We start from the raw sequence: 12,076 nt of genomic DNA, 5'->3' as shown, positions 1-12,076 counted from the left end.
AGTCATTAAGCATTGCCAAATGCAATTTACTATATTCTAGAATACTTAACAAATAAGGTTTCTGGAATGACAGCTGATCCTTAAAAGAATGTAACCGTCTTCTGACCCTCAATGTTATTAAAATTCCACTTATTAATCCTGTCTTATTGCCCCTTTGTTTTCATAACATTTTCATCAAGGATTAGGGAGATATTGTCAGGCTGGAAAAGCTTACATTTTCTTCTGTGATTCGGAACAGCTGCCATTCTTGTTTGGATAACCCTTCATCCATATTCTTAGTTTTACCCTTTGTGCCTTCCAGCTAAATCATACAATGCACCTTCATTTTACAAGTCTTCCTTCATCCATTAGCAGCAGGAAATTAATGCAACAATCTACTTCTACTGCTATTTACTTTTTTTACAAATAGAATACATTATCCTGTAAGGCGCTGTACTCATCTACTCTTTTAACTGCAATTGTATTTGAAGACCTTTACAATTTTTTATAAAGATACAGGTTTAAAGGTTTTGAGCATGATCAATTCCGCAATATCTAATCTCTATTTTCTTTACTGTAATGCTCATTTTCAAAGAAGTATATGAATAGCAAGATACGCTGCAGAAGTAAATGTAAAAGCATCTGCAGGTTTCAAATGGCCTCTTACTTTGTGCTGTATTTTTTTGCTCATATTCGGATAAAAAAAATCCCTCAGCAATAAGCCATTATATGCAGTCTTGAGTACTATGCTATTTAAACATCTCAGATTTTCAGCTCTAAAAGCTTTTACAGAAGACAGATGGACTTTTCAAGAGCCCAAATTAGAGGTATGACTTGTCCGCGAGAAGAGCTGCAACATCGAAAAAGGCAAATGAGGATGAAAAAACTTTATCGTTTTATACAATCATTAAAACTGTGTTTAAAAATACAGAGCACAATTCCCAGACATAAGAAGAAATAAACTAATATAAACCACAGAAGAAGCTGACAGGTGCATATCAGCTGACAGGTGCTATTGCTGTTTTATTAAGATATTGCTGACACATTCATAACAGGCTCGAGAGACAAGAGAAATAAGAAAATTCATATACTTCACACCATTCGTGGTAATTATCTAGCTTTAAGAAGTTGAAGTGTACAGAGGTGGGCTTTTATTTTGCTCTTACTATAGATAATTACAGGACTTGCAAATTAAATCTTAGATCTGTATTAATTGTATACTAACTAAGCAATAAACAGTATTTCTTTGCCAGGAGTATAAGCAAGTCAATAATAGAAATCAATGTACTTCTCATTAAGAGTCTCATATTAAAATGTATAAAAGTAATTAGAGAATCAACCTAAGATGTAAAGAAATTATTTTTATTATGGATTAAACATATAAAATAGAATTACATTCAATATTTTTAAACATGAAATTATTATAGTACACTACCTTTGCATGATACAAATCATATTATGATATAAAAGGTATCCCTTCATAATAAAGAAGTCTTAACTAATTCTTGTTGCACAACCATTAACACTAACAGGGAAGTACAAAGACCTGCCTTGTCCTCTAAACAGATTTTAAAATTACTGTATGTTATTAGGAAAATCAAGAAAGTATAAAGAAGTATATTAGAAGGCTCCTAAGTATTTACAAAAATATAAAAATAAAACATTTATCTTATAGACTTAGAAATATTTACAGCGAGAATTATAAATTAAATTTTTGAATTGGAATTTTTTCATCTTTGCTAAATTTAGCTTTTTTTTTTTTTTAGCTATCTCAGTTGGTAACTAAATTAATATTAAATCTTCAAATGAGCACAGCTATATGCTGATTTGGTCTTAAAACAATTAGCAAATTTCCACAAGTGGGCTTGAAGAAAGCACAAAACTCCATCCAAAAGTAAAAAAAAGTTTAATAAATAATATGTACAGACTTCCTTCCAGAAACAGGAGCAATTACAAGTCTAAAAATAGTGAAATCTAAATGCGATGAAAAGGAAAAAAAAAGAAAAAAAGATTAATATTAGCAGTAGCCAAAAATTAAACTAAAGATAAAGATGTAACTGCAGTCATCTATTTTTAACTTCTTACCAGTCTGTTGACTCATTAATTGCAGCTTTAGCCCATCCACCAGCATCAACAGTGCCAAATCCAACATCATCATGGGAACTAGATGACGACTGGTCAGAGAGATGTGGAGGGAGTACTGACAGCCTGTCATCTTCAATAATGACAGTGTCATCCTGGGGCATGTTCACTGTTGGAGACAGCTGATATTTACCTGAAAAAAAAAAAAAAGGAAATAAAACAAAAATGAAAACTAAATCATCACAGAGAGTACCTCGAATAACTTATAAACAAGACCAATAAAACATCATGTCAAACAGCAATCCTTCTGATAAGAGCAACATAACACAGATAATAACATCAGGTATGTCTCACTTTATATACATAGTCCTATGCAGAGGTCTGAAAAGCAACATACACCACTTGTACCTGCAGCCTACTGCAAGAAGTCTTATCTTCTCTTGCATCAAACACTTCTGAGGTAATGAAGGGAATGCATATATAAACATTATGAACCCACTACCACTGCTCCTTTTATAGTGATAAATATACAAAAAAAAAAAAAAATATATATATATATATATATAATTGTATTTTCCAGTATTTCAATGCATTTTGATGCATAAAACTGTGTATCAGTTTTCAAACTGCTGAGTACAGAGTAAAAGCAACTTTTAAGCCTATAGAAAATTTTGTTACCAAAACAAACTAAACAACCATAAAGACTATCAGAAAGAGTAACATTTTCATTGCAATGCTTTGGTCTAAGCTGAATAAATCTGTTTTCAGGATATAGGCATGAAATACAGAGCTGAGAAAATAGGGATTATCTATCATTATTTGGAAGACGGTAGAAACATAGAATTATCAGCATTTCAGTTCTTAACTTGAAATAAACAGGTTATTTCAGTATTTAGAAACACTAAGCTAAAACTTACTGTAAGGAAAAAAAATGATTTGCAAACCTGAATCAACATTATAGAGTTATCTGAGGCAATGGCAAAGTATTAAGTGTGATTCCTTCATATTAGATGCACTTTTTATTCTCTGAAATAATCTTTAAAAATATTTTTTTTATATTCATATTGATCCTCAAGCAAAAAAATAAATAAATAAAATAAAATAAAATAAAATAAAAATAATAAAATAAAATAAAATAAAATAAAATAAAATAAAATAAAATAAAATAAAATAAAATAAAATAAAATAAAATAAAATAACTATCAATTAATTAAAATGTTTGGTACCAACTTTCAGTACACACAATATTATTTCTAATGAAAGATCATGACATTACATGAATTTTACTACTGGATATGTATTACTTTCTAAAACAATTAGTAAAATTGTCACATCTCATGAGGGGAAAAGCCCTAGCTTAATCAACCATTAAACTGACAACAAACTTGACTATTCTAAAACTGTGATGCACTACAGGAATAACATACAGCAAAATTCTGATTTCCATAACATGAGCCACTTGTATGGATACGGCAAATATTCACCCTATATTTTTACTACAGATATGACAAAGCTGTCAGACTGCATGCAATTAGGTGAAAAGTACTCCCCTTCTGTCCATTCCTCACCCACCCACCCACTCTTTTTTTTTTTTTCCCTGGAAATGTTTCATTTACTGTTACCACTTTTTTTGCAATTATAGGGGAGGAGGGGGGGGAAGGCACACATAAAGAGTAATTAGCTAATTACTACATAGCTAGCTAAAATCATCAATGCCTAGATAATACATTTTGTATAGCTTTCCAAAGGGGGTGAAACTGGCTTCAAAAGAGATCTTTGAAAAGGTGAAAGTGGCTGGAAGGAAAAGGTCCTGCACAGCAAACATCTCATCACTGTCAAAATGAAATGAATGGTTCAGTTTGCATAACAGCTGATTCTTTGCCCAGCAATAGCTTCTTTGATGGACGGGTTAATGTTTAGCATGGTGATGTACTTCTTTCCAAACATAATGCCTACAAGATTGTTAACTCTGTAGTTAATAATGTCTCCAAAGAATTGATTGAGAAAAGGTATAACCTTATGGCATTCTGCAGATTGAACTTCCCATTTGAGAGGCTCAAGTAATTCAGTAACATTTTTAACTTTTCACTACCCTTCTTTATATCTGACAAGGGTGAAGAGTGACATTTTAATAGTGACTTTGGAATTAAGCAGAAAACCCATCTGACGTGCCTATGCTTTTCACTGCAGATGAAGCTAAAAGCAGGTGAAAGGCTTCACCTCCAGCAGATGGTTAGCCAGACCTCAGCAAAAGGCTCAGTATGTCCTTTGTAGAGAGCTCAGCTGAAGTGGACAGAAAATACCCCTTGGAGAAAGCAACTCTGCAAGTTTTGTGAGAAACATTACAAGAAAACATCAAAGAAACTTCAAACCTAGTAATCATCAGTGTATTTGACTGATCTACAAATCTGAGACTTTACTCGAGCTGCTGACAAACCTCTCCGAGACAACAATTTTCTCTCGGGCTAGAAAAGTGCTATTAAATTTAGAATCTGAATACACTTCAAGTCCAGTTCTGCATACATTAATTCAAGTTCAGTTCTGTAATAATATGTAGTATTGTGTACACTGTAATGAGGAAGGCAAATTCTTCCTTTCAAGTGTGTCTCACCTCAGGACAATGAGGCTCAAATTTCTTGAACAAGTTACTGAACAAAACAACCGTAGCTAGGGGACCTAAGCCTAGGGTAAGAAGAGTTCCCATCTGTCTGTGCAGAAAAAGGAGTCTCAGAGCTCCAATACCAAATGGATGGTCTCCAGGTCTATGAGGACTTTCAGTTTACAAGGAAAAATATGTCTAAAAATAATGCTTTAAACTTGATCAAAAATGGTTTGGAATTGAATTAAGCCACCAACATGGCTTATTCCAAAACAAAACAAACAAACAACTAAAATGAGCATACACAATACATAAAATGATCAGCTGGTTTTCTCCCATAGAAGGCAACTACTCCAGCTCCCAGGAAGTTCTTTTAAATCTTAAAAATCCTTGAAATTCTGTTAATCTCTTTGTTAAAATAATTTGGCTCTCATACTACACTGCGCTGGGAAGACCAACTCACCCATCTACATGTATATCTGGTCAGATTCTTGTTCACAAGATGAGAAAATACTAATAGAAATAATAATAAAAGAAAATAGTGATGGTGACGATGGCAATAACAATAAGACTTCTTACAGGAGCAATACAGAGGATTGGGCAATGAGAAATTTGAACTTCTCCAGATCTAAACTTCTTTATTTTTCACTAACAGCATATTTGTCCCCAACACTATAGTGACTTATGGCAAAATTTCCCCCAGATAGACACATTGTTTAATTTTGCAGGCTAATTAAAGGTGTGGGATTGGGAATAGATGCATGAGGAATGTGTAAGGGCATAAATGTCTCCACCGTATCCAGGCTTTGGATCTCACGAGAGTACTCAGGACTGTCAAGACTGTAGTAGACCACCATGTTCGGCTCAGATTCACAGCTGGGGAACTGCATTCTGCTTGTAAAGGGTTATGTTCATTTCATTGGCACAAACACTCTACATCTCTAGCTTTTTCTTTTTTTTCTTTTTAGTGCTTCCTCCTGATTTCTATCCTGACGATAGCAATTATTTGTGCAGAGAACAAAGTACTTCCTGTTGTGCAGTAACTATCATTTTTTACCAAGTTCTGGGGGATACTTCGGGATGAAAAGCCGATTCAATGCAAGCCATTGTTATTCTGTGTAACCTCTGAAAAATAACTCTGTTTAGTCACTGCTAGCAACAAAACCCACTATGTTCGTAAAAAAAAAATACCAGCAACTGGAAGAAAGAGATGAAAGAGGACTTTGTACTAAACTGTTTGTTGAATAAGAATAATTTATATAGACAGCAGCTATGTATTTGCGTATTGCAAAACTCAGGAGCATAATGGATTTTATACAAGAATGGTGTATCAGAAGGAAAGACTTGAATTTTTAATCACAGAGACAAGCAAACTAGCATTACAGTTATTTCAAATGTACTACCATCATGCAACCTGAAAGCATTAAAAATAAATAAATAAACCTAAGGGTTTACCATAGCTGTCTAATGCTTAGAAGAGAGTATCTGCATTGTATCATTCCCTGAACACAGAAAACCACGCTGTACATACAAAAAGATCATTCCCTGAATACAGAGAGGTATCACCTCTCTTCTTCATCAAAAAATTTCAGTTAAATAAAGTGAAGAAGCATAAGAAAATCTATAAATTAGTAGCAATAATCTTCTAGAGAAGTAGATCAACATAACAATCATCTGAAAAATTGAAAGATTTGTGCTGCCTTTCTCCAGTAAGCAAATATTACTTTACATAACACAAATGGCATTCTAAAATGGGTATTTCATTCCCACTCTCACAACAAGGCTCTGACAAGCAGTGCTGCTGTCAGTTATAGGTTGAAAGAGTAAAGCAAACCATTTTAAATACTTTCCCTGACAATTACAATAGGTATATTTAAAAGAAACAAAACTCCTTTAAAAGTTTTGTTCCTACTTTAAGCAATGACTGAAGAGAAAAGGAATTTTCCAGACCTTAAGACTGTCACTTTAGAACAGTTGACCTTGGGAAGGAAAAAAAAAAAACAAACAAACTCAAAATGCATCAGTTTTATCAAATAGCAAAGGAATCGGAAAGCCACAGTACTTAGCACATGAAATCAAACTGGGATTTGTGCTTGCCGCCAAGTACCAAGAGTTTGCATTGTTAAATCTATTGAGGGCTGAATAAAAAGACACCAAGTGATTCAGAGAGCCCCTAAGTCAGATGGCTCCTCAATACTGGGAGAGCACTCAGGGGAATCAGCACTATAAAAAGTGCTATAAAAGCACTTCTTTTTGCTTCTTTTCATGGTCAGAACCAGGATGGGGAGGGCCAGACCCCTGGATTTACTCAGCCAGACTATTCTTCTAACTGATCCTTGCTTTTAGGCCAATTTTCAAGAGAGGAGGAAAACTTTTGAAGAGTCACGTAACACTGCCTTCTCAGGAAAATAAAGGCAGTTGTGAGTTTTCTCCTTATGCATGCTAGTCCAGGAAGTCCACTGGATAATAGACGAGCCTTACAAACTGTAGCTACCTGAATCAAGCAACCTGGACATGTCTCTGCCAACAGGTAACAACACTGCTCTGCTGTACAGCACTGCAACAAAACATGCATGCAATAACATCACAAAAGACTGTAAACACTGTGGCTTTGATGTAGTGGTGTTCTGATTCATTCAGAAAAATTAGCATATTAGGAAACTGACCGCTATCTGAAAACTGTCTTTAAACATGACAGCTTTGTGAAGCCCATATGACTGCAGAAGGGAATGACGCAGTTCTGGCAAAACCAGTTTTCAGTTACAGCAGACCACATTTACTATGAGATGCAGGCACTATTTGACCTTTCATGTGCTTCCAACTAAAGCATTAATGGTTTTCAGTCATAACCTGTTCTAAACCAACTTTCTACATAGTTCCCGGTCTCTGAAAACAATAAATAAAGAATGATACAGAGGAAATCGAGCCATATATTTCAGATTATAGAGCTAATACAAAATGCAGGAGAGATTTTTTACCCCTATCTGTATGTTGCAGAGGTATCCAAAAGCACTAGGTTTTAAAGGCTTTGGAAAGACTTTTGGTCTTTTATTCGAACATATGTTATGGGCTACCACTAAAGGGGCGACACCAGACTGACGAAGCACTGGTTTGATTTGGCATGGCAAGTTGGGTGTTGCTTTGATGGGGCAACACACTGCACTGCCTGATGCACATACACGCAGACACTCTCAGGGTTTCTTCTCCCATCACTGGACAAGGTGTTTAAGCGCTAACTCCTTAATGCTTATAGGAGTTGGACTTGTAAATCCTCTCCAACACTGATGGGAAAAGCAGAAGGTAGTGCTTTGAATATATTTTATCTAAACCCCTGACACCACAAGAGCCAGTCTCTTCTTAGGAAAAGTAGTGCTAAAGACTTCAGATTATTTTACCATTCCTTAATTTTTTCAACAAATATGTAGTTTTTTTTAAATGTTATCTTTAATAGCATATGACTTTGGGTGAAAATGTTTCATGCTCCAGTGATTCTCAGGTACACTATCATTCTTCCAGCTTCCAAGAGATGTAATGCAATAGAACAGAACGTGATTTGTTTCTAATTACTGTTGCCCAGATGTACTAAAGAAGACAAAAGACCTGAGGGATGAAGTATTTTAAATAGCAAATTTGTGGATTTTTAGGGAGTTTACTGTTATTCTGCTACTGCAAACAAAAAAACAAATCCCAAATTAAATAATAATAATAATAATAATTAAAACAACAACCCCAAGACATAGTGAAAGATATATACAAACTGTTGGCTGGAAAAAATGTAGACATTCATTTTTCTAAGGCTGAAAATCAACCTTAAGTAATTCCAAACTAAATTCACTGTTGTTTTATATCCAGTTTGTAGAAGCATCTTCTAACATAATCTCTGTGTGTCAAGCACACTAAAGAAAAGTCAAAGATTTAATGGCCATTTTTAATGTTCAAAACTTGCAGCTCAAGCAAGCAATTGTAACATCTTATGTCAAGTGCTATTTTAATCAAACTGCCTTTTGTGTTTTAAATTTGAAGATCTTTTCAGACTAACTCCATCGTAGTCAGTAAATGCAACCACTCCTGTGGCAAGAAAAGTCTTTATTAGCTAGCTCTGTACACAAGAAACTGAATTGCTGCGGAACAACCACTAATAACCTCATTATCCGCTGGGGCCATGAAGACAGAATTTGCACAAAGGATGCTTAAAATTATTTATAAGGTTTTAAAATTGTTGTCCTGTGAATAAAAAAAAATAAAACAAATTAATGAAATAACCTAATAAGCATAAATGGGTACAAGTTACCTTGTTTATTCTATATGACTGACGTGGAAGAGAACAAATGCTGAAATTAACTATAAATTCCTTATAGAAAGTGGTGACTTTTCATCTGAATGAAGCTAGAAACTAGACCAACCAATAACTTCTCTTCCCAGAAAAAACATGTTATGTGCTCCTGTGGTTTGTTCTATGACCTACCATGGAATAAGAAATTCACTTTATAAATCCTTTTATTAGCTTTCTTTCTCAAATTATGTATCCAGAAGGCTTGCTTGGAACAATTTTAAGGCACTTTTTAAATTGGTCAGTACAAACCTCCATGTTCCCCGACTCCCACACAAATAATGCATTAGTCACCCTTCCATGGATCCCAGAAGAGACGAAAACAAGGCATGATTAGTGGAACTCACCCATGATCCTGCTCAGAGCTGCATTCCTCGTGGGCGACTCACTGAGCCCCTCGATCCCGCTGTACAGGGAATGGGAAATCCTGCGCTCCCTGTCGTCCAGCAGCGTCTCTATGGGCAGCTCTGGCCCTGAGGGGCTCCCAGGTGACTCCAACTGCACAGAGAGAGGAAAATTAGCGCTGAAAGTCCATTTAGCAGCATGGGGGAACTCTAACAACTTGCCTAAGGCCTAGACCTGTCTGGGCACCAAATGAGCTAGAACTTCTCACCCTGGACAAATATAATTTGCAATGACAGCTCTGCTTAATGACCAACTTTGTAAGCCATTTTGCTCTACACCTCCTACGGCGCCCTGTCAAATTTCAAATCCTTCAGCAGAAAATTGGTTAAAAAAAAAAAATAAATCAACAAACCATATTGCATATTGGTGTCTCTTTGTTACAGAATTTCTTAAGCAGACGGTTTGGGCTTTTTTAGTGTTATGAGGCAGACAGCTGGGCCATCTTTCCCACCCTGACAGCCTGTCAGAACAAGACTCCTGTCAGGGGCACAGAGCACGAACTCCTTTTGGAATTGGGCTGCTGGCGCTCTTTGAAGAGGCGCAATTTGCTTTCAAATGTAATCATCATGGAAAACCCCATGAAACTCCATCACACATATTAGCAACCAATACACAAACATTGACACCTTTTACTTAGGAGAAAAAAAAAAAAAAAAAGAAAAAAAAAAAAGATAGAATGAAAGAAAAGTCAGGCTTTGCATTACATTTTATTATTTTTTTTTCTATTTGTGATGAGCTCCTTGCGCTGCCTTTCCTGGCCACTGTGTATGGAGACCACACATGCTTCGTTTGGCCTGATCCATGGCACTGCTGTGGCACCCTGCCAGAGGCACAAAAATCACAACTGGCAAGCTCTTGGCTGCCTGATCCCACTGGAGCAGCCAGTCCCTGCCCTCCAGGACCCCCAGCAGACCTCCATGGGGCATTAAGAGCCAGATGAAGTAGGTGGCGGAGGAATTGACGGAGACAGCCTGCTTGGCACAGGGGAGAAGTTGGCATGTGTGGCCTTTTCCCCTTCCCAGCTGCCTTCCGTCAGAAGCCTCCTTCCTCTGAGTGACTTCCCAGCTCAGCCTTTGTTTGCAGAACCTGGCCATCCCTTTTTATTTTGCGTGTGCCTCTCAGATTTTTCCAGAGGAGAGGAAATACTGCCTTTTCCTCAGGGAGCCAGAGAGATCTCAGTGGAAAGCAGAACCGGTGCACGGCAAAGAAAGAAAACAATCTTTGAAGAAGATTGTTTTGAAGAAGAAAAAAACAACAAAACCACCTCACTGGGTTTAGACACTCCATTAGCTACGGGCACTGCCAACACAGCTCCTCGGAGAGGGGTGAAGAAACGCCTGTGCTCGGCAGTCAGCTCAGAGATTGCTTGTCAGCAGTCAGCAGCCAGCAGGGGAGATACAAGGCCTCGTACCCCATCACCCAGCCCCTCACCATCCAGCCCTCCCACCTGCAAGGCTCTCAGCTCTCCTGAGCTCCAGCACCCTTCTGCTGCCTTGCTACTGCTCCCACATGAGCTCCCCTGAGAGCATGAAACCAACCAAGCGGCATGAACTGAATCCAACTCTATTAAATATAATAATAATAAAAAAGAAATGTAAAAAATAGATGTGTTTTTCATGGTAATTGTATGAACTCACACATCAAAGTATTATCTGTTTTCACCAACACACCTTTTCATTTTGATGTGCAAAGTTAAATCTCAAGAACAATATGCCTACACAACTCCCACAGCACGTATTTTATATGTGCTGAAATCCAGCGGGGAACCCGATACTGCAAGGTATCGAGCATGCTGCAAACTCTTTGAAGCCACTGGGAATGCTTATTTCACTGGGCTGGTCTCTGAGCAAGCACAAACGGAGTAGTTCATAGCTTCCTGAATTATAATAACAACTAACATGTTTGTTGTGTGCTTTTTTTCTTTAAACAGCTGCCCGTTATTAATCACTCTGCCCGCAATTCCCAGATGACTAAGAAGTGTATGCCATGAAAGATTTCTAAAAAATCTACTTGGAGGGCTACAAAGCCCTCAACCACAGTCTTCAGAGAATGGCTTTGAAGTCAGCCCGATGGACGAACAACTTTTGACATTTGGTTGCTGGCGGGCGGCCAGGGCCGCAGCGCGGGTGGAGATTTGCGAAATGCCGCATGCCAGAGTCGCTGAGACCACAATCGGAGGTTGCGGAGCCTGTAAAAATTATTATTTCTGTTCAAAGCCATCATCTGTTTAATATAAATGAGATATTTAATGAAGTTCCAAATTGTAGACTTATCTTTCCCAGTTTGATAAGCACTGGGGAGATTTACTGCATCGGAGGGTCAACACAATTACAATTGGAGGCACGTCAAGCTGCAGGAGAATAATAAACTTGCAGTGCAAGTGAATTAGACTCAATAAGGTTTAAATTGTGAAATGAGGATTTGTTTTATTAGTTTTTTTAAATTGCAGATTACAACTGACAGCTTTACTGAAAAGTAAATTAAACAATATTTGTAGCTTCTGTTATAAAGAAATCTAAGGCAAATTAAAAAAAAAAAAAACAACACAGAAATGCTAAATTTTGAAACATTAATAAAAAAAAAAAGTACATACAGAAACATTAGACTACTTGAGAGCTTAAACTTGCATGGTAAATGTATTAAATGCTAAACTAACCTTTATTTCACTGCCTTTAAATAAG

General features: G+C 36.6%; 1 protein-coding gene across 13 annotated transcripts in view; it reads right to left on the bottom strand.

The window, feature by feature from the left end:
• The window catches only part of PARD3 (par-3 family cell polarity regulator), a 446,166-nt gene that overhangs the window by 158,409 nt on the left and 275,681 nt on the right, over positions 1-12,076 (bottom strand). For all 13 annotated transcript variants that reach the window (XR_014618202.1, XM_084281998.1, XM_084281993.1 and 10 more), the window contains 2 exons: positions 9,338-9,488; positions 2,065-2,254 (listed from right to left, as the gene is read on the bottom strand). Coding sequence is in view for 12 of the 13 variants with exons in the window: in XM_084281998.1 (XP_084138124.1) it covers positions 2,065-2,254; positions 9,338-9,488 (341 nt within the window). In the remaining variant the exon portion in view is untranslated. The remainder of the gene's footprint in view (positions 1-2,064; positions 2,255-9,337; positions 9,489-12,076) is intronic.

The sequence above is a fragment of the Netta rufina genome, assembly GCF_964035555.1.
Source record: "Netta rufina genome assembly, chromosome: 2".
NCBI classification, from domain to species: Eukaryota; Metazoa; Chordata; class Aves; order Anseriformes; family Anatidae; genus Netta; species Netta rufina.
This window is presented reverse-complemented; position numbering and strand designations above follow the sequence as displayed.